The following is a 23562-nucleotide window of genomic DNA, read 5'->3' on the forward strand; positions in this document are numbered from 1 at the left end:
CAGTTCAGATTTCCAGATGTTTTAATTAGTTCTTAAATACAGTTCTTACAAAAGCTTGGACTGTTAAATTATTTTAGTGAAAATTTAAGTTATGTATAAAATACAAATAGGAATGTTATTAGATGGTTAATTATTTTAAATGCTGCAGTTATGATTTGCCAAGTCAAAAAACTTGTTCAGCATCTTTTTAATGATGACATGGTGAGTTCTTGCGCCTTCCGTTCCTATCTAGGGTATGATGTATGACGTAGCCCCCAGTTAAGACTCCAGACAAGAAAGATGCATCTTTATTTATTTTTTAAAGTTTTTTTTTTTTTTTTTTTTTTTTTAATTTTGAGAGAAAGAGTGTGCACACATGAGCAGGGAAGTGGCAAGAGAGGATCCCAAGCAGGCTCCACAGTCAGCAGGGAGCCCAATATGGGGATTGAACTCACGAACCGTGAGATCATGACCTGAGCTGAAACCAAGAGTTTGGACACTCAACTGACTGAGCCACCCAGGAGCCCCAGGTGCATCTTTTTTTCAAAGAGGTGTATTGATTTGTATTAGGAAAACAGAAAAGACCCAAGTTAGTGTTCAAGGGAGAATAAGCAAACTCAAATGCCCAGAAAAGGCAGGTAATAAAAATGAAGCAATCCTAGAGTCACAAAGAAAAACAAAAACCATTATTTTACATTGCATTAGGTTCAGGGAAATTGTTAGGATTCTCTTTATTGATTTTGAATTCTACAGGAGAAAGATGATCAGGTTAGTTATTCATTGCGACCACCATAAACAATGATCTTTTCCTACTCTTGAGTATAGTACAGTTGACCCTTGGACAACATGCAGTTAGGGGTATTGATCCCCTATACAAAAATCTCAGTATAACTTGACCCCCAAACACTTAATCATCAAGAGCCTACTATTGACCAGAAGACTTGCTCATAACCTGAAGAGTTGAACACATATCTTGTATGTTATATGCATCACATACTGTATACAGAGAAAAAAAAATTTTTTTTCAGTTTTTAAAATTTTTTAAAAGTAATCTCTACCCCCAGTGTAGAGCTCAAACTCAGGACCCCAAGATCAAGAGTCACACTACGTGTGAAAAAAAGCTGAGGTTCTGAAAGGTTCTGAATGATGTTACCTTCCTCTAGATTTACTTTTGCTTCTACAGGCACTTAAGAATATAGTTGGGAGCGCCTGGGTGGCTCAGTGGGTTAAGCATCTGACTCTTGATTTTGGCTCAGGTCATGATCTCACAGTTTGTGAGTTCAAGCCCCACATCAGACTCTGGGCTGACTGTGCGGAGCCTGCTTGGGTTCTCTGTCTCCCTCCCTCCTTCCCTGCTTCAACTCTGTTCATGCTTTCTCAAAGTAAATAAACTTAAACAAGCAAACAAAAAAATGAAACAGTTGCTTGGAATAACCATCCCATGAGATTTCTGGCCAGGAATTTGGTGAGGTCTCAGCTGGAAATTTCTTCCATTTCGTGTGGCATCTTACAGTGGCACTTGGTGGTGTTTATCTGGCAGCTGGGTTTGTTGGAAAATCCAAGCTGCACTGCCATGCCCAGTGCCTTGGGGTGAGAACAGCTAGAAGGACGGTCTTGGGGCCTCCTTATGTGATCTTTGCAGTAGGGCCATCGGACTCTTTCTGTGGTGGCTCAGGACTCCAGGAGCAATTGTTCCAAAAAACAGTGAAAGCTGCTGCTGTCCTTAAGGGCTCAGGCTGGGAAACTAAAACAGCATCAGTTTTGCTGTATTTTATTTGAGCTGTCCTCAAGCCCACTCAAGACTCAAGGGGAGATGACATAGACTCCACAGCTAAACAGGAAAAGCACGGAAGAATTTGTAGTCATCTTTAACTTTCCAAAATACCCTTATCCACCCAGATATAAAGCCTGGGGAAAAAATAATAAAGTTGTTTTTGGATTCTCTATATAATTAATTTTTTTTCTCCTTTCTTGCCTCCTTTTTAACTTCCCTAAAGACACCCAGCATGACTCTGAGCTAATCAAGTGTATCTGTGTTCATTTTTTATGTACAAAGTAACAAAGTGATCTGACATTACAGTTTCACCATTTGAGTGAATTTTTCTCTTTTCGTTTTAGAAGTAGTTAGAAGGCTTATCAAAATATCACAGGAGACGGCATTTTTTAAATGTTGGAATCACCTGGTTTATAAATTGTCCAAATGTTAGTAATAAACTAACGTCTATTCTGTGCCCCTACATCCCTGGGTTTCCCGCGTGTACGAGACAGGAACTCTGCTCCTCGGCTTCCCGTGTCTTGCCCCTCGACGCGCAGGTGCTTTCTCCTGGCACTTGCACCGGTGACGAGACCCGCAGCGCGCAGGTCGTGCCTGGGGCTGGCACCCACGCGGCGGAGCCTACAGAATCGGACGAAGTCACAGAAGGGAAGACGACGGGCCAAGATGTCCCACGAGCAGAGACGCCAAGTCCCCAACAAAACACTGGCAAGTTGACGCTAAAAATCTATAAAATGAATTACACACATGACAAAGTGGCACCGATTCCAGGTGTGCCAGGCCTCGCTCACCGTGGGGCGGGGCAGCGGGGACGGCGGGCGGGACCGGCAGGGCCGAGACCTGCAACATCAGTCAGCTCCCCGGCCACCTGCCGCGACCCGCGGGGCCTCCGGCTGTAGCGGAAGTGCGCTCGCGCCCACCGGGCCCACTCTCGCGACCTCGTGGGGCAGCGCGGGATCCGCCCGGCGAGTGCCCGCCCCTTCCTGAGGCTGGAGCGGAAGTGCGCGCGCTCCCGCCCGGCTCGCTTCCGGCCTTTGTGGGGCGCTGTGGGCTGTTCGGGCTCCCGGCGGCTTGGACCGCGTGACCCGTGGTCTCCCCGGGAGGGACCCGGCTGCCGGCCTCGGGAGCTGCAGGTGAGCGCGCTGCTGCTCTCCCCTGCCCTTCCCCGCCGGCCCGAGAAGCCGCAGGGGCGGGGGGCAGCCTTCGGGAGCGGCGTCCGCCGCCCTTTCACCTGCTGCGGGGCTGCCGCGCCGGTTTCGTGGTTTCCGCCACACGCCTGCCCGTTAAAAGAGGCCGTCTCAGTGTTTTATTATTACTTGTTTGCTCTGAACGTTGGTTGTGTTCCATTTGGTCGTCCTTTATTCTAGGGCTAAATGGAAGTGTTGCCTTTGTGAAGTCCTTAAACCCTTAGCACCTTTTACTGACTCTTTCTCTTTAATGTGTTCTTAAGTCTTTCGTATTCAGTTTCCGTGAGTGTCGTGAATTACCCTGGGGGTGGCTTGCAAAGCGCAGAAGTAAATTGTTAGAATTTGCAGTTTTCGCTTATGGTGTAGCTTGTGTTAAAAGCGACGGCTTCTCGCTCAGGTCCACCCTTGCTGGAAGCACCGCTAGAGCTTCTGCACGGCCGCGATGGCGTCGGCCTGGGCTGCGCCGCCCCACGAGGAACCGGGTGCGCTTCTGGAAGTAAAGGTGGAGGAGGAGGAGGAGTACAGGAATACCACCAGACGGGATCAGAACCTGCGGAAGAACAACACCCACAGCAGGGAGGTCTTCCGACAGTACTTCAGACACTTCTGCTACCAGGAGACGCCTGGACCCCGCGAGGCGCTGCGCCGGCTCCGCGAGCTGTGCCGCCAGTGGCTGAGCCCAGAAACGCACACCAAGGAGCAGATCCTGGAGCTGCTGGTGCTGGAGCAGTTCCTGACCATCCTGCCCGAGGAGCTTCAGGCCTGGGTGCGGGGACAGCACCCGGAGAGCGGGGACGAGGTGGTGACCGTGCTGGAGGATCTGGAACGGGAGCTGGACGAGCCTGGAGAGCAGGTGAGAAAGTGAGAGATGGTTTGTGACTGAGATAAGGTAAGTTACGGATTTGTAGGCCAGAGCGAAGGACCGCATTATTCCACCAAGTCATGGAAATTTGGTGAATGTAGTCCTAACTTACTTATATCTTTTTTATGGGAGGATCCTGTATTTCTGTAGTGAGCTTATGGTTTCCAGTTGATGAAATGCTACTCAGAAACATTAGAAACAAGATTTATTTCATTATTATTTTTTTAATTTACATCCAAGTTAGCATATAGTGCAACAATGATTTCAGGAGTAGATTCCTTAGTGCCCCTGACCCATTTAGCCCCTCCCCCCTCCCACAACCCCTCTCATAACCTTCAGTTTGTTCTCCTTATTTATGAGTCTCTTCTGTTTTGTCCCCCTCCCTGTTGTTATATTATTTTTGCTTCCCTTCCCTTATATTCATCTGTTTTGTATCTTAAATTCCTCATATGAGTGAAGTCATATGATACTTGTCTTTCTGTAACTAATTTCGCTTAGCATAATACCCTCCAGTTCCATCCACGTAGTTGCAAATGTCAAGATTTCATTCTTTTTGATTGCCGAGTGATACTCCGTTGTGTATACACACACACACACACACACACACACACACACACACACACACACATACCATATCTTCTTTATCCATTCATCTGTTGATGGACATCTGGGCTCTTTCCATACTTTGGCTATTGTCGATAGTGCTGCTATAAACATGGGGGTGCATGTGTCCCTTTGAAACAGCCCACCTGTATCCCTTGGTAAATACCTAGTAGTGCAGTGCTGGGTCGTAGGGTAGTTCTACTTTTAATTTTTTTTTTTTTTTAATTTTTTTTTTTTTAATTTTTTTTTTTTTTTTTTTAACGTTTATTTATTTTTGAGACAGGGAGAGACAGAGCATGAACAGGGGAGGGTCAGAGAGAGAGGGAGACCCAGAATCTGAAACAGGCTCCAGGCTCTGAGCTGTCAGCACAGAGCCCGACACGGGGCTCGAACTCAGAGTGCGAGATCGTGACCTGAGCCGAAGTCGGCCGCTTAACCGACTGAGCCACCCAGGCGCCCCTCTACTTTTAATTTTTTGAGGAACCTCCATACTGTTTTCCAGAGTGGCTGCACCAGCTTGCATTCCCACCAGCAGCGCAAAAGGGTTCCTCTTTCTCCACATCCTCGCCAACATCTGTTGTTGCCTGACTAGCATTACTGTTACTGTTAGCCATTCTGACAGGTGTCAGGTGGTATCTCATTGTGGTTTTGATGATGAGTGATGTTGAGCATTTTTTCACGTGTCAGCCATCTGGATGTCTTCTTTAGAAATAAGATTTCTAAGAGAAAATGTTAAGTGAGCGTAACGGGGTGCGCAGCAGTCTCTTGGAAGGGACATTGCTTCTGTTGCAGGACACAAGTAATTAAGAAATAAGGTCTTGCAGGTATATCCACTGCTCTGCATCCATTAAAGGATTAAAAGATGGAGAAATCAAGGTCACCATCTTGGAGGAATGTGAGGTCAGAGCAGAGAGGTTCAGAGAGCAGGGACGAGATTCCTGGAGTAGTAGAGCCCAGGTAGGTCCGACACATGGGTAGTGAGTAGAAGGGTTGAGAACAGAGTCCAGGACCTTGAGTATCACCTGTGGAGTGTAGAGTCTGTTCTGTAGGACACAAGCTTCTAACCTTTTCTCTTTAAGTGAACTTCTCTAACGCCAGGATCTAACCAAAGTATGTAGAATTCTGTTCTATTTTGTTCCAACACTGATAAAAGACAGCAGTTCTCAACCAGTGGCAATTTTCTGCCCTGAAGGGCATTTGGTGATGTCTTGGCACATTTTTGGTTGTCATAGTGGGGGGAGGTGCTACTGGCATCGAGTGGCTAAAGGGTAAGGATGTTTTGGAATATCTTATAACGTATAGGATGGCGTCTTATAACAGGGATTTTTCTGACCCAACGTGTCAATAGAATCAAGACTCAGAAGTCTTGGTATGAAGAGTATAAAACAGGGAAGTAATAAAGCAAGAAATGCAACCCAGCATTGGCAAGGGGGAGGAACATGTGGCAGAGTTTGAAGATCTGAGTTTGAAGTAGAGTCAAGACGGTGAGGCTGTGAAGGATGAGGCATGTCTTAGGTAAGTATTAATTGGAAACGATGATAGATTAGATGGATAAAAAAGGGAAAATTCTCTACGGAGCCATCGATTCTAGGCTAAGCGTGGGGGATTTCAAGCTTGAGAGACTAGTGTAATTGAGGTGCTCCTAACAGAGTTCAAGGCTATCGGGGATGGTGGATTGGGGGAAAGTTCATTCGTTCAGAAGACATTTATTGAATGTTTAATATGCACCAGGCACCATTCTAGGCACTGGAAACGCAGCAGTGCACAAAGCACAGAAGTTGCCTCTGTCTTGTAAACAGATTATAGTCTAATGAGAGTAGTAACCAGGTGGTGCCAGGTGGAGATAAATCCTATATGAAAACAGCAATGAAGCGGAAAAAAGGTAAACAGTGAATGAAGCGGAGACTGTGCGATTTTTGACAGACTGGTGAGGGAAGGCCTTCCAGATGGGGTGACATTTAGAGCAGAGATCAGGCTGTGCAGTCACCTAGGCTGAGGACACTCAGCCAGAGGAAATAGTGGGCAGGTGAGAATGTGCTTATCGTGGTAGAGATGCAGGAGGTGAAATCAGGTAGTTATAACGAGATCAAATCGTGGGGGCACTTACAGGCCATTATAAGGACTTTGGATTTTATTCTGAGATGGAAAGTCATTGGAGGGTTTTGAACAGAAGAGAGGTTTAATCTGACCTAAATGTTATTTATTTATTTTTATTTTTTTAATGTTTATTTATTTTTGAGAGAAAGAGCATGAGGAGGACGAGGGCAGAGGGAGAGGGAGACACAGAATCCGAAGCAGGCTCCAGCCCGACGCGGGGCTCGAACCCACGAACCGTGAGATTATGACCCTGAGCCGAAGTCGGACGCTTAACCGACTGAGCCACCTAGGCGCCCTATGACCTAAATTTTAAAAATAATCACTCCAGCCGCTCTGTTGGAAGAGTCCTAGATTAGGGTTCGTGGTGGGAGTGCTGGAGGCCCAGGGTCAAAGGTCAAAGCCGGGAAGCCCAATCAGCACTAATCCAGGCAGGAGGTACCAGTGGCTTGAACTGTGACAGTAGCAGTGGAAGCAGCGAGATGCAGTTGGATCTTGAGGGGGTTTGTTTGAACATCGCATCGTGTCACATGGGTTTGTCATTCAAGGAGATGATAAAGGCGGGGAAAGAAGAAGGTTTGGAGTAGGGGCGGGAATCTAGAGTTACTAGGTTTTGGATGTGTTGAATTGTAGATTCCTCTTAGAACCCAACTGGAAAAGTTGGGCAAGCAACTCCACTCAGCAGAGGGATGTGTGCTGGAAATAACAAAATTGGAGCTTGTCATAATATGGGTGATATTTAAAGCTGTGGAACAAAAGGATCGACAGGACGGTGGAAACTGAGAGGGAGTGGCCAGGGAGATGGGAAGAGAACCAGAAGAAAGACTGGCACTCCCAAGTGTGGGCAGAAGTAATTTGGTTTTAAACATGTTGTCTTTGTACTGCCCTTTCCCTCAAAGCATGCTGGGGGTGGCTGATGGAATTTCATCCTGATTTCTGAGGCCTCACCAGAGATCCAGGGACAGAAGGAAGGCACAGCTCACTGTACCGGCCTTTTTCTCCTTCCAAATTTGAGGTCTGAAAACCTTTTTCTGTCCGCCTCTGAGAGCATCCTACTGACTTTGGCTCTTATTCTGGGGTCAGAAGTTACAGAACGAAGCTGTGTTGGAAGTAGAGGCAGCGTGTGGTGATTTCTTACTCCCAGAATGTAGCTGTTGCAGGATTAGGGGGTAACTTGAGGGTCTGTTGTATGCCGGTGCCCCCGCAATGTGCCTCATGCATAGTCTGAGTCATGCACGGTCTGAGAAACCACCCAGGGACATGGAGCTCCTGAACCAAGAAGCAACTAAGTGGCCCCCGAATCGCTGCCTTTCATACCACGCTGGGGAAATACAATTTATTTTTAAATACAAGAGGGAGTGATTCCGTGGAGGAGCGGAAGCCAGAGTGAGTGAGTTTAGGGAGCAGAGGTCAGAGGTGCAGGAAGGAATGGGGTTGAAGGCAAGAGTTGAGGTTACAAGGTACGGGCCTTGATGAAGCAAAGTCCTCTTCCTCTAAGTGGAAGGGAGTAAGTGTATGTGGGGTGATGAAGAAAAGAGTGGGTGATCTCTGAAGTGACCATGACCTTGGACAAGGAGAGAACAAGGTCATCTCCTGGAAGGAAGTGGGGGAGGAGCCTCAGAAGAGCAGAGACTGTAGGGAACAGCTTCCTCCGCCCATCCCCTGTCTTTCCTCCCTCTTTCTCCTTTGTTCCCTCTGCCTTTTTGCCTCGTTTCTCCATCATTTCTCTTCACTTACCCCGTCCTTTTCTTCTTTTTCTCTTCTGTTTTAATTTCCCCCAAGTTCTTTTCTTGTGCTCGTTGCTTTCCTTTACCTTCTCTTCCTTCTCTCCTTCCTATTTTCTTCCTCTCACATCTCCACTTTGAGCATAAGACAAAGACGTGACGGTGGCACAGGCAGCATTTTTTAGCGGTTCAGAACAGAAGGGCGGGGTTCCTGGAGGAGGTGGCTTGTATACAGGCCTTGAAGAATGAGGCGCGTTACAGCAGGCTGATGTCTGGAAAGAAGTGCAGGTGCCGGAGAGCCGGGTGTCACTGCCTCGGATCGGATCCTATACCGTTGTTTCCTGTTGGCAGGATGAATGTGGCCACCGTGTCCCTGTCCACACTGAGCAACAGGACACGCTCTTGCAGGAGACGGCCCTTGTGGGAACAGGACGGGAGCCCGGCATGTCCCTCCCATCCGGGGTTGCCCGGCTGAAGTATGAATCTCCAGGACCTGGAGCCCAGCCGGAGGAACAAGGTAAGGAAGACGGAGCAGCTTGGGAGGAAGGGAAGACAGGCAGGCACAGGACCTGGGGCCTCTTTAGTTCCGTGTACCGTTTCTCCTCGTCACAGTCAGGAAGACCTCTCGTGCACGGACTCTCAGCTGGTTCGGTTTGTCACGCTTCAACTCTCGTTTTCTCTTCATGTTAATATTTTGTTCTCCACTCCTGCAGTATTTTATGAGATCGCTTAATTGAGTCCTTCTGATAGTTACTTTCCTTCATACTGACTTCCCTGCTATTTCTGGTCTTTATCCTGTCAGATGGTGCTACTGTCCTCCTGCCTTCAGTAACCAGGTTTTGGCCCAGGATGTCTGCAGTTTTCAGATGGTTCAGGAGAAAGCATCTATATGTGTACTCTTAGGAAAAGGAGAAACAGCAAATGTGGCAGAATGTTAAGTTGGTGAATGTGCGAAAGACCCCATATTCCTTATCTCTGTGTTCTCTACTTTTAATTTTTAAAAATAGGTAAAAATTCTTATAGTTAAGAGATAAAAATTTAAAGTTACCCAGTGACAAGTTTTCCTTCCACTCATTCCCTCGGCCATCTGGTCTTCTCCCTGCCCTGAGATGAGTTGTCACTGTTCTGTTTCTTGTATGTGCTTCCCTAGAGATCTTTTTATATGTATACGTTTTTCTACATTCAAGCAAATACATTTTCTTCTCTTTATTACTAAGATGGTAAAGGTTTGCGTTTTTAAAAAAATTTTTATTTTTTTTATTTATTTATTATTATTTTTTTAATGTTTATTTTTTGAGACAATGCGAGAGACAGAGTGCAAGCAGCAGAGGGGCAGACAGAGGGAGACACAGAATCTGAAACGGGCTCCAGGCTCTGAGCTGTCAGCACAGAGCCCGACGCAGGGCTCAAACTCACGGACAGTGAGATCGTGACCTGAGCGGAAGTCAGACGCTTAACCGACTAAGCCACCCAGGCACCCCTAAAAAAAATTTTAAATAGAGCATGCATGCACGCACATGAGTGGGGGAAGGGCAGCAGGGGAGAGAGTCCCAAGCAGGCTCTACACTCAGAGCAAAGCCCGACTCTGGACTCTATCTTACAACCGTGAGATCATGACCTGAGCCGAAATCAAGAGTCAGACGGATGCCACCCAGGTGCCCCATATTTTTTATTTCCTAACGGCACCTTAATATTAAAATGTACGGATGGGGGTGCCTGGGTGGCTTAGTCAGTTGAACATCCGACTTCGGCTCAGGTCATGATCTTATGGTTTGTGGGTTCGAGCCCTGCGTCAGGCTCTGTGCTGACAGCTTGCTCAGAGCCTGCAGCCTGCTTCAGATTCTGTGTCTCCTTCTCTCTCTCTCTCTGCCCCTCCCCGGCTCATGCTCTGTCTCTCTCTCTCAAAAATAAATGTTAAAAAAAAAATTTTTTTAATGTATGGATGAACCACACAATTAACTTGTCCATTCCCCAGTTGTCCCCAGTGATTTGCTCTAACAGGTAGTGCTGTGGTGAGCGTGTGTGAGTACTTCAGTATAAATTCCCATGTGTGGAATTCTAGCCCCAAGGTTAAATACAGTTGTCATTTTGATGGACATTGGCAAGTTGGTCTGTATGAAGCCCGGGTCAGTTGACACTCCCACTGGCGATGTATACCCATTGCATGAACAGTGTTCTACTGATGGGTGGAGGTGATGGGTGCAAATTGTACCTCAATACTCAAATTTGCTTTTCCCTTATTTTGAGGTGGGCATCTTTAAGAGCTGTTGTATTTCCTTTCCTGGAAACAACTTTTCCTTTCCCCAGTTTTTATTGGATTATTGGTCTGTTCCATAACAATTTTTGGAGTGTTTTATGTATTAGGTCTGTTGTATGTTTTAATACCATTGTACAGTCCTGCAGAAACTCCGGGTTCTTAACATGTTTTTCACCTGGATAATGAGTGTCTGGTGAGGTGAATATGTTGTCTAATGAGGTGCAAACTAGTAACCGTGATCCATTGCAGTTTCAGGTGTTGAGACTGGAAATAAGTACAGGAATTTAACTCTAAAGCAAGAAGTGTCTGAAGAAGCAGCACCGCAGGGGAATATGTGTAGCGGATTTGAAAGTGCCATGTCCCGGTCGGCTAGGTGCAGAGAAGCTTACGGATCCGAAGCAGAAACAGAAGAGTCTTCTGGACCCTCCAGGGAAGGTGAACAGTCTGCGGGTGATGAGAACAGACTCCGTCTGACTGAACAGCAGAGGGTCTGTCCAGGAGAAAAACCTCATGGGTGCGAGGAGTGTGGAAAAGCCTTCAGTCAGCACTCGAACCTCTTAGAACATCAGAGGGTCCACACTGGAGACAGGCCCTACAAATGTGAGGAATGTGGGAAAACTTTCCGTGGGAGAACTGTGCTGATTCGGCACAAAATAATACACACCGGAGAGAAACCATATAAATGTAACGAGTGTGGCAAAGCCTTTGGCCGCTGGTCAGCTCTTAACCAACATCAGAGGCTCCACACAGGAGAGAAACACTACCACTGTAACGAATGCGGCAAAGCCTTTAGCCAGAAAGCGGGCCTCTTTCACCATCTCAAGATCCACACGAGAGACAAACCATACCATTGTGCTCAGTGCAATAAAAGTTTTAGTCGGCGTTCAATACTCACTCAACACCAAGGAGTTCACACTGGGGCAAAGCCCTATGAGTGCAGCGAGTGCGGGAAAGCCTTCGTTTATAACTCCTCCCTGGTTTCCCACCAGGAGATCCACCACAAAGAAAAGTGCCATCAGTGTAAGGAGTGTGGGAAATCCTTCAGTCAGAGTGGCCTTGTTCAGCATCAGAGAATCCACACTGGGGAGAAACCTTACAAGTGTGACATATGTGCAAAAGCATTTATTCAGAGGACGAGCCTTGTAGAACATCAGCGAGTTCACACTGGAGAGAGACCTTACAAGTGTGATAAGTGTGAGAAGGCCTTCACTCAGAGATCAGTTCTCACGGAACACCAGAGAACCCACACCGGAGAGAGGCCGTACAAGTGTGACGACTGTGGGAACGCCTTCCGAGGCATCACCAGCCTCATTCAGCATCACAGGATCCACACTGGGGAGAAACCCTACCGATGTGACCAGTGCGGCAAAGCCTTCAGACAGAGGTCAGATCTTAGCAAACACCAGAGAATCCATAGTAGAGGTGCTCCCTCTAATGAGTGTGGGGAGTCGTTCAGGCAGCCCTCAGCTCGTAGGCAGCAGCGGACTGTCCACGAAGGGGAGGAGTCTGTTTCTGGGATGACCACGGGGACGCTGTGTCCCAGAGTACAGGCTGGAGAGGAATACTAGCTTGGGAGTGATTCCAACGGCAGTCACCGTTGCTACAAGGACACCTCAGACGTCTTGTAAAGGGTTCGCCGTGTGCCGCGAGTGACGTCAGCTGGTGTGTAGGACAAAGAGCGTAACACGAAAGTCCTCTTCTCGCCAGTTTACGGTGGAGCCTGGGGTCCGTCAGGTCACGTGTGAGCTTAGATCGGACTGCAGGACGGCAGAAGTGATCTAAGCCGCGTGTCCGTGAGGTGGCGGGTGGCGGCCAGTGCTGTCCGTCCTGAAGGACGGATCACCAATGCCTGAGCGGGCCAGCCAAGATTGTATTGAAGATCGGGGTTCAGTGGGCCGATTTGGAAGGCGGGGTGGAAACCAGGGTAAAGCCCACGTAGGGGGAGGCGAGGACACTCAGGGCTTGTGGCGCCAGTGGCAGCCTGAGGTAGGGCATCTGTTCAGGTGGGCAGTGGCAGAGATACCCTGGGAACGGCTTGGGCCGGGCTGGGAGGGCGCGGACGGTGCCTCTTACAAAAGGCACAAAGCACTTTTCTTAACTCCTAAGATCTGCCTGTAAATTAAAATCCTTCTCTGTTTTAAAAGTGAGGGTACGCCTGCTTCTGGAGAGGGTGACCTAGCTACAGTGTCACAGGGAGGGGCCGGCAGTAGGTCTCTGACTTGTCCTGTCCCTTGCTCTCGTGGTTCTCCCCTTCAGTGCACATCAGAGTCCCCTGTGGAGTTTGGTTAAGATGCCTGCGACCCCCTCACATCCTGCTTCGTGAAGTCAGGGGCGGGGGCCGAGAATCCCCATTGTCCAAGCTCCACGGTCACCTGATTCTAAAATTCGAGGAACACTGCATTGAATCGCAGCTGCCTTCATGGTCGCCTGTGAGGTGGGGAAGCGTGAACACGGGCCACTGAACACAGGCCACTGCAGATTCTTAGCTTGGGGAAAGCTCTGAAGGACAGGAGTGAACAGGGAAATTAGACAGCCATCCAGCATCAGGGGCTTCGGGATGGCCTTTCCACCTCTTCCAACTTAAGTCTTAAGGAAATCGGAGACTGACCTAACATTGTGAGGCACTAGAGCACAAGGCTGTGTGTTAGTTAGGGGAGAGTGCTGGTGTTCTGGTTTGCTCCTAACCTCTCTTTTTTCCCAGCTTATGTTCTGAATTCCCTAATAGTTGCTCTTCAAAACTGGTTTACAATTTTTTGGTTTGTATACCTTCTTGAGCACATAAAAGAGCCAAAGATTGGTGACTCTATCCCTTGAGGCTTGTGCAAAAACATCAACCAAAAGCTAGTTGACCGGACTCCCGTATCACTGAGTAAGCAGTTCTGTTGTAGATGAGGGCCTGTGACTCAGTCGTGGACAACAGGCACGCACACGTGGCTCCTGCTCAGTTTATCTTTTCTTTTTTTTCTTTTAATGTTTATTTATTTGGAGAGGGAGTGAGAGAGAGGACTCTGCACTGACAGTGCAGAGCCCGAGGAGGGGCTTGAATCCACAGCCCTGGGATCATGACCTGAGCTGAAATCCAGAGTCAGATGCTTAACTGACTGAGCCACCCAGGCACCCGGTTTATCTTTTTATTTACAGAGATTATTTTTAATCTTCATTGACATGTCCTCTGATTTCCTTCCCTTTGTACCTCACCGCAACAGGCCCTACAACTTCTGGGACTGCCCCACGCCCCCTCCCCCAGATCATCCCACACAACTCCAGGATCCTCTTCTCCCCACACCTCTAGCTCCTTAGTGGGCCTGAAGTGGTGAGACACACAAGGGACAGGGGAGAAATGAGGGTAGTTAACGTCTTTACTCCTAACTGCCGTTCTGTCCAGCTGCCATGTCTATCCTGTTTCCTCCCCACTCCTGTATGTACTCTGCCCCCCTTTCCCGACGGCCCCCATCTCTTGCCCCTCTATCCATCACCCTGTCCAGAACACAGTATCATCACTGGTTGGAACCAGAAGTCCCTGGAGAAATTGATACGTTCTAGCTTCTAAGCTTTAAGTGTGAGCACATTTTCATAATAATAATAATGGTATTAGTACTATAATTTAGGTACATTGTGTGTCAGATTTGCTTTTGGGATTGGAATTTCCGTGACTAAGGGAAAACATCCTGAGTTCACAATAGAGGAAAGCAAATGAGCATTTGAAAAACAGCTCATTCTCAAGTTGAGGACCCTTGAGGTGTTATATCCTAAGACCAACATCGGAGCTGCACACAGAAGGCGTCGAGGCAGCTAGGGTTGGGTACCTCCTTTTTTACCTCCAGAAAACTGAGTTTGTTCCCTGAGTGAGGCTGGGGGCTCTCAGCCGGGTGTGTTCCTGTTCTCTTCCCAGCTTCCCCTGCCATGCGTCTCACTCTCGCAAGCTCTTTGTTGGAGGGGACGTTGCTTAGAGATGAGAACCTAAATGAGAATGTCCTTCAGATGCTGTCCATGCTTGTCACCTTGCCTGATTTCGGACATGTTATCCGGACTGAAGTTACTCTTCATAGTAACCTCAAACCTCTAATCTTACTGCTCACTGGAACACGACTCTTAATTTAAACTTGCTTTTGGCTCTCAGTGCTGTTATCTGTGGGTTCCGCCCTTCATCTGCTCCTAAACACATCCTCTCAGGGCAGACATGTTCCTCCATTTGCCTCTAACACCTTTATTTGCATAATATGAATGAACCCTAGACAAAGGTCCAGACTAGTGGGATATGCCTATCATATAGGATACAGTTCATAACTTGGTTAAAAATAAAGGTGGGGGTTTTGTTCTGGTTGTTTCTTATGCTTAAATGTAGTTGCACTACCAAGAAAAGGTGAGTGACCTGGCGTTTCCAGGTAGACATCAAAGGGGCTCAAACTATCCAGGATAAGAAAATAGAACAATTGGAGCTAAATGGGCAACACAGGGGTAGGAGACCCTGAGGGGCAAGTGGAGGACGTGACCGAGGTTAGACACAGAATTGGGGAGTGCGGTGCACAGAGAATGCCTCACAGTGAAGTCCACGGTACGACGTTCTGAATAAAAGGTAGACGTAGAACAGCGACAGGCTCTAGGGTCGTTTGAATAGCTTATCTTTGCAGATTTTGAAACCATCAACAACAGGTGGCAGGACGGAAAGGAAAAAGGACACCGAAGCAAGTCCAAGGTAGAAATAATGTCAGTCCAGAGTAGTGACGTAACAGCCAGCTTGAGCAATTGGTGCGACACTCAAATGATGAACGCAAAGCGGTGGCTTGGAAATAACATTAAGGATAAGAGTGAGATTGACTGGCTTCTCTTTTCTGGTTGATTCAAGGTAAACAAGATATTCAGTGTTTAAGACAAAAAGCTCCTGTAGGGTTTGGGGGAGAATCAAATTGCTAAAGCAGTGAAAAGTGAAGGAGGCTCGGGATGAAAAGTAACGTGACAAACAGGAGCTCCAGGGGGCGTAATAGGGGTTGCAAAGGGAAGAAAGATGGGCCTCCTCCAAAAGAAACCTCAGTTGTAGGAACAGGCTCCCGGAATTTTGGGTATGAGATAAAGCTAATGCGGAAAAAGTGGGACGGAGCAGGGCTCCAAATTGAGAAATGTCCGCTGTGTGTTGAGGGCAGAGGGGGAGAGCACGAAGGTACCAGAACGTGGGGCAGCTCTGCACTCCCGTACCCTGAATGGAAGTAGCCTCCTGTTACGGTCCATAGATGATCTGTTCCAGAACTCTTAGAGTCAGAGTCCTTATTGGCCATCTTTTGGAGTCAAGAAAAGGGTTTGTTAGTAACATGTTAACATTAACAGCTTATTAAGGGCCAGGCATTACTAAAGTGCTTCACATGGTTTTATTTTTAGCCGTGAATTGGAGGAGTTGAAGCTGCCTCAGGTCACAAAGTTAGAATGTGGTGGGGCCAAGATTGGAAGGCCAGCGGCCCAGTTCCAGAGCCCATGCTTCCTTGTCTAGTTCAGTTGAAGGAACCCTGTGTTGCAGTCATAATCAAGTAATTATCTGGAAAATCTGTCACTATTCTGGAAGATATTCAGAAACCCCAGAGTCCTGGGTCCAAACACCCAAGGCTAATAATACCACCACCACCCTCTCTGCATACCAACTCTTGGATGAGGTTTGGTCAGCATAACATGAGCCCTAATTCTTGTTGCCTCACAAGGAGGGTGTCCACAGGAGACATTTCCGCTAAAAATGGGCTCTTTAGAGAAAGGGATCCCCCTCCTGGCTTAGAGCTGAAATTCACTCTCCTTTCTGACACAATAGGAGATTTTTGGCAGTCTCCATTGATGCACATCAGAAAGCTGTCCCGTTTTGGATCTACCCAGTAGCCCAAATGGATCTCTTCTATGTAGCTAATACCACTTCTAAGATGAAAGAACCCATCATTATTACATGAAGTCGTTCTTTGAGGTGCCTGTCCTGTCCCCACAGCCCAGAATTGGAGCAACAAGTGCGTGTTCAACTTGGTGATAATCATGCGATAACCTTTACTTTCAACGGCCATCCTTTGGCACTGAAAAGTTCTGTCACAGCTGCTCTAGCAGTTCCTTTTATTGGAATTTCTGTAGATCCTGCCATTCCAAATACTGGGTATAATTGGTAAGGAGTCCTTGCACGTTTTTTACACATGTATTTCTGTAAATATATGGAGAGTACGTGTGAGTATATTTTACAAAAATGTGTTGTGTGTGTTTTATACATACAATAAGATTTTGACAAAGCCAACCGTGATGAGTATTTTCAGCTCCTCAGTTGATCAGCTCCTTAGCTCACATAAGACCACCGTTGAAAGCCAGGAGTTTTCCCTTGATTTCATGGAAACCATTGATTCTCACCCATGGGTCTGAACGCCCATCAGCCCTTCAGTCAAGGCTCGTCTTCCGCCCGTCTCAGTTGAAGGTGGTCTTTGGGTAGGTCTTTAGCCTAAAAGGCCTGGTCCTGGATGTCCCAAGGGCTTTCTAAGTGAAGGTTACTAGTAACCAGTAACCTAACTGTACTAGTTAGGTAACTGTACTAGAAGGTAACTAGTAACTAGTAACAACCAAGGGTTAGGTGTTTATTGGTTCCTCTCTAAGCCTGATACGCATATTTTACTTTTTGAGCTAGTGCTTCAGTGTGCCTGCTTCACTGAGATACTTAGGAGCAGGTATCTCATCATTTCATACCCGCTAAAAGTGGCAGCTTGCAGTTTACTGTAAATTCCAGCTGAGTGAGTTTGGGCAAGCGGTTTACTAGCCTTGTGTCTCACTTTCCCCTTGGGGAACATGGCAATAGTGCCACCATCTCCTGGGGCAGTCAGGTGGGCTGAGTGGGTTACACGCGAAGCACTTGGACGGCGCTTAGCGCCTCTGAGGTGCTGTACGGCCGTTGGCGGTGTTCGGTCACCGGGAGCGCCCGCCGCAGAGGTCACCCGTCCCCGCGCGCAGTTCCCCCAGGACTGGTGCCAGGTGCGCCACCCAGTCCCGCAGTCACTGTCCTCCGTGGGGACAGGCCTCCCCGTGGTTACCGGAGATGACGCGGCCCAGGTTCGCGCCCTTCGTCTTCGGGGGTGGGGGAAGGCGGCTCTGGCTCGGTCGTGCGGCGGGAGGTGGGCCCCGCCGGATGCTCTGCGGGGCTGGGGACTCTGCCAGGCAACCACCGAGAGGAGAAAGCCTCCAGATTCCTAGAGGAGACCGGCGGCGCCGCGGCCGGGGCCCCGCAGCTGACCGGGAAGCGCGCGCTCCGCCGGCCTCGGCGCGCACCTGTATCGGGAGAGGGGGCGGTGCACCTGCGCGCGCCGGGCTGGCTCCGCCTCTGACCCGGCATCTGGGACTGCGGGGGCGGGGGCGGGGGGGGAGGGAGGGGGCTTCGGTCAGACTTCAGCGTTACAGGGGAAGTCAAGCATGGCCTCCGAGTTTTGAATTGTATTAGGATACCTTGGCTGTGGGACACTGAGAGTGGCTGGGGAGGTGATCTGACTCACGACTAGAAGCCACTTCCCGGTTATGTGATTTGGCAAACGATTTGATCCCTCTGTGCCACAGTATCATTCAGCTGTCAGTGGAATTATAATAGTGTCTACTTAAATGAGTAAATTTGTAGTCACTTTTAAATAAATATTAGCTGTTATTATTTTCTCATTTCTCATGTTATCCTCTTACCATTTATTTGGGATTCTCTGGGAAGAACCGAAGGGAAGAGCGTCATGGTCTTTCAAGCTTTATTAACTAATATTTAGGAAGTAAAATATTTTAGCATAGGGTGCTAGCTAATAATTTGCAAAGCCACTCCCACTCTTCTAATGTATTTAGCTTCCTAACAAAGTTCCTTTTTCTTTCAGTGCATTGTCTGAGTAGTGAGTTCTTGAGTAAAAAAAAGAGCTTAACAAAGTTTAGAGGTTTTGTTAACAATCTTATTTTGTGTCCCAGGAAGAAGACCGACTACAAGGAAATACTTCTGAAAAACCAGCGTGAACCTCAAGCTGGAGTGAATCTTCTCCTGAGTGCTCTCATTCCAGAATGGGGTTCCTCCTGTGGGAAGGTCCCTAACGTGACTGATGGCCGAGGGAGAGGGCTGTGCCTGGGACCACGCTGACAAAGAAGTCACGGATATTCCTTCAGACTTTTAAGTTGCTACTACCCAAGATAGCTGCCTGCCCCCCACCCCGGGGCTGCCAGAAGACTCAGAGAACTTTACCTGCAGGTGCTGAGATCAGAAACAGACCAAGGAGCAGGTGCTGAAGTAGGTCCTGACACCTACCTAGGGAGCTGCACAGTTAGGCAGGAATAATACCCAGAATGTGGAGAAGAGGCATCACTTGTGCTAGAGAAGTTGGAGACAGCTTGGAGGGAAAGCCATCAGGTGGAAAGGGTCAGGATAATCGCTTATGTTATGGCTTGACTAGTGACAGCCTTCTGGAATGGCACAGAAAGCAGTAAAGCTGAACTGTAGGATTCACCATATGTCTCTGAAGCGAAAACCCAGCGCCTCCCTCGGGGCTTTAATTCGCCCTGGTATTTGTGCACACCGGGAAACTTCCGATGTTGGGTTCAGTTTTCCAAGACCAGCTTCATCCTATTGGCTCTAGGGTTCAGGCTAAAGGATAGAACAAGATATGGCAGAGAAAGTACTTCGGAATCCGAGGCTTCACATGCAGCCTGTTAAGACCCAGTTTTAGTTTGACTTTCATCATTATTGCCTTTTGAAACAGAAAGCCAGTGAGAAAGGGTGTCTGCAGAGAGAAGAGATCCTTGAAAAGAAGCTTTTTGGGTCTCTCATTAGTTCATGTCCTTTCCCTTGAAAACTTGCCCCTGTCTCCTTGTTGTCTGCCCAGTTCTTTAGGTGGAAACTCAGCTATGTTTGTGAGCAGTTTTGTTGTTTGGTTTGACCTATTCAGCTACTTTACTTCAAAGTGCTGCTTTCTTATGTTTTAGTCCTGAACATTACTGGAAAAATTATTTTTCCCCACTTTAGTTTTTCCATATCAAAATAGTATGTAATTTTGAAACATTTTCCCATATCAAAACAGTGTGTATTTTATAACTGAAACCTAGCTGTTGCTTCGAGTTAACTTTTGTCATATCCCACTGTTCATTGATTCACTCAACCAATATTTGTAGAGCATTTATTTGTCTGTAGTAGTGGCCTAGGTACATTTCAGTTGGTATAAATGATCCTTTTAAGTAGTCCTAACAAATTAAAATTTCTCTTGATTTCATTATATTCTATTTTTTATGTCTGGATTCCAACTGATCTCCTTAAGTTTTTTGATTATACCTTCCTGGTTCTTTGTCACATTTTGTGGGAAAATCCTCCTTGCTCTTCCAAACTTTCTGCCCAGCTGTCTCTTCTCACTCAGAGTGGAACCTCACGTGCCTTTTTGGGCACTTTGCCAACCTGAGATGATAGTTTAGATACATAAAGGCATGTACTTTAAAACTGGGTTTTACCTTTGTCACTGTTCTTCATTTTTAGTCTCATTATCTCAGCAGAAGAGACAACTGACATTTGAATTATCTGTGCGTTTTTTTAGATGGTTATACTAAGAATAAAAATAAGGACTTGTTTCCAATTCTGCAGATGTGAAATGCTGTGGTGGGATCTCTCTAGAACTGCAACATCTATGTGGTAAGTGTAGTAGCAGCTTTAGTAACTGGTGAGTCCTTACTCAGCATCAGGGAATACAGATGCCGCAGAGAACCTCCTTGCGGGCAACAGGTTTGGAAAGGCTTTTCTTTGTAGCGGGTCCCTCCTTTCCTGCCAGGGGATCCACCACAAGGAAAAGTGCTCTGTGTTAGGAGTGTGGGCATGCTTTCATGTATTGTGGCCTTATTTTACATCAGAGAATCCACATAAACGAGAGACTGCATAGATGTGGTGACTGTGAGGAGGCCTTCATTCAGCACAGAACCTCAACGAACTGTACGTGAAGGAAATGGGAACACCTTGACCCAGAAGTCAGGACCGACTGCACCAGAGAGTCTACGCAGGAGGGAGATCTTGTCAGCGGGATGAATGTGGGCATGCTTTGCATGGAATCACCAGCTTTATCATTCAGCAGTGGAGAATTCGCACTAAAGAGAAACCCAGACAGTGTGAGGAGTATGGAAGTCTTCAGGGTGGTTCCACCTTGGTAAACATCAGTGAATCCGTAGGAGAGAGGTTCTTATAAATGGCAGGATCACAGGAAGTTGTATGGGCAGAGACCAAATCTCAACAACAGAATCTCCACAGTATTGAAAAATTAATTTAATATAAGTGCACAGGTTCCATTCCCCATGGAATGGGTATTCTTAATTGCCCAATTTGGCCAATAAAAACATTCAGTGGATGCCTCAGGTCAAGAAAAGGAAAGGTCAGCAGTTCTTTCTTGCTATCTAGAGGAGTCTGTAGATGTGACCAACCAGGAATTTTGAAATGAGCTGCTCACCTGCATGTCGGGACTTGGGACACTGTCTCCTGGGTGACAGTGCACACTGGGGACATGTTTCTCCCAGACATGCTCTTCTCAGAGCTTCATTCAACAAGAGCAGATTACTGTCTACTGTGGTCATTTTATTTTACTTGTTTATGGGCTGAATAGGTTTGTGTCTGTACCCCAGGACACACAAATCACATTTATAAAGTTTCAGTACATGTAATGAAGAACCACGTCATTAATTTGTTGGATGCTCCCCTAAATTTGGGACTGCTTCTGTGTTCTCCAGCATAAGGCCATGCAAGTATCCTTCAGAGTATATATTTTCCAGCTTTGGTTTAATTGTTGTTGTTGTTTTTAAGATAGTGAAATTGAGAAATAATGATGAAGATATTTCCCCTTATAGATAATACATTATATAATGTGAAGGCTAATACTTTATGTAACTTGCTTATTATCCTTTTCAGTTCTGAAACAAACTAAACGGGGAAAGGATGTTTAGAAGCTTTTCAGCAAGTTGTTAATATAGCCCAATCTCTATGAGAGAGAATGAGGCTTATGTATTTTATACTAGGTTACTAAATACAGGAATACTTAGGAATATAGGAATTTAGGAATTCCTAAATATAGGAATAAATATAGATTTTTAAACTTTGCAATGATTATTTCAGAATTCTGAGTATATTTGCTGTACATCCCTATTTTTTTTTTTTTTGCATAGGTATTACAGTCCATTTAGAAGATGGACTGCATTCTATAACAGGTCTTTTTAGCATCTATAGAAATCACGTTTTTTTTAAATTATTTTTTAACTTCATTATTATATTATGTGTAAGGATTTTCTAATATTGAACCAACATTGCATTCCTGCAGTAAGTCCTGCTTAGTCATGGTGTATTCTTTTCTTAATGTGTTAATGAGTTTGACTGCTAATATTTTATTTACTCCATTTTCTTCAATGTTTATGTGAAATTGGTCTGTAATTTTTTTTTGTACTATATTTTTCAGGTTTAGGTTTCAACATTTTATAAATTTTTAAAAACTGTTTTATTTATTTTTGAGAGAGAGAGAGACGGAGTGCAAGCAGGGGAGGGGCAGAGAGAAAGGGGAAGAATTCAAAGCAGGCTCTAGACTCCCAGCTGTCAGCACAGAGCCGGACGCGGGGCTTGAACCCACAAGCCATGAGATCATGACCTGAGATGAAGCCAGATGCTTAACCAAGTGAGCCACCCAGGCACCCCTAGGTTTCAACATTTTAACTGCATTTTTAAAGTAATTACATTTTTGTTCATTGTTAATACTCTAGAACAATTTATAGAGCATTGGAATTAGCTAGTCTCTGAAGTTTGAATTCTGATGTAAAACCATCTGGGCTGAGTGCTTTTCTGTGGGATAGTTCCTTGGTAACCTTCTCTGTTTCTTCCATTAAAAAATAGTCTGTTTGGAGGGCACCTGGGCGGCTCAGTCAGTGGGGCATCTGACTTCAGCTCAGGTCATGATCTTGTGGTTCGTGGGTTTGAGCCCCACATCAGGCTCTGTGGCACAGAGCCTGGAGCCTGCTTTAGATCCTGTGTCTCCCTCTCTCTCTGCCCCCCCCCCCTCGTTCTCTGTGTCTCTCTCTCAAAAATGAATAAATGTTAAAAATAAATAAATAAAAAGCCCTTTTGGGCTTTCTATTTATAATGGGGGTCAATTTTGGTGATCTAATACTCGCCTAGAAAATTAACCATTTCATCTATATTTTAAAATTTATTTGCCTCAAATCTGCAATATAATCAGTTATGACTTTTTAAATAGCTTTATTGAGGGAAACTGATGTACAGTAAACTGCAAAGGTATACAGTTGTACATATGTTTTAACATGTACACACCTGTGAAATGATCACCACAATCAATATAACGAACATATCACCCAAAAAAGTTGCCTTGTGTGTTTTGGTAATTCCTCCCTTCCACACTTCCCTGCATCCTGCCATCATCTCCAGACAATCTGTGCTAGAAATTCCTATAAATTATTATAAATTTGCATTTTTTAGAATTATGTATGGATGGAATACAGTATGTTCCTTCCTTTTTTAGGCTTCTTTCATTCAGCATAATTATTTTGATATTCATCCATGTTGTTGCATATATCAATAATCCATTCTTTTTATTGTTGAGTATTTCATCGTATGGATACACCAGTTTGTTTATACAGTTACCCTTTGATGGACATTTGGGTTATTTCCATTTGGGGGCTCCTAAAATGAAGTGGGTATAGACATTTGTGTACAAGTCTTTGTATAGACATATACTTTCATTTGTTTTCAGTAAATACCTAGGAGTGGGATGGTTGGATCTACGTGATGAGAATATTTTTAACTTTTAAAGAAACTCAAATTGTTTTCTAGTGTCTGTCCTCTTTCACACCCGTACCAGCAGCGCACGAGCTTTCCCTCACTACACATTCTTCTAATACTTGGTAAGGTCGGTCTTTCATTTCACACGTTCTAATAGGTGTGCAGTAGGACCTTATTGTAATTGTGATTTGCATTTCCTAATGACTAATGATATTGAGCATCTTTTCATGGGAACATTTGTCGTTCCTATAAAGCCTTTTCCTGAAGTATCTGTTCAAGTTTTTGCCCATTTTTCCCCTTCTCTAAGAAGTACCATTTT

General features: G+C 46.1%; 1 protein-coding gene across 2 annotated transcripts; it reads left to right on the forward strand.

Annotated features, from left to right (window-relative positions):
- Positions 1-2806: 2806 nt before the first annotated feature.
- Positions 2807-21837, forward strand: ZSCAN12 (zinc finger and SCAN domain containing 12). 2 transcript variants are annotated; one of them, XM_042985429.1, is made up of 5 exons: positions 2807-2886; positions 3338-3793; positions 8575-8740; positions 10730-11864; positions 18416-21837. In XM_042985429.1, exons 2-5 carry the CDS (start codon positions 3383-3385, stop codon positions 18579-18581), a joined length of 1878 nt encoding a protein of 625 aa, XP_042841363.1. In that variant the 5' UTR covers positions 2807-2886; positions 3338-3382; the 3' UTR covers positions 18582-21837. The 2 variants fall into 2 exon arrangements, with proteins under 2 accessions (XP_042841363.1, XP_042841361.1); XM_042985427.1 differs by lacking the exon at positions 18416-21837 and having other exon boundaries at positions 10730-13464.
- The last annotated feature ends 1725 nt before the right edge of the window (positions 21838-23562 follow it).

The sequence above is a fragment of the Panthera tigris genome, chromosome B2 (genome assembly GCF_018350195.1).
Source record: "Panthera tigris isolate Pti1 chromosome B2, P.tigris_Pti1_mat1.1, whole genome shotgun sequence".
Lineage (NCBI taxonomy): Eukaryota > Metazoa > Chordata > Mammalia > Carnivora > Felidae > Panthera > Panthera tigris.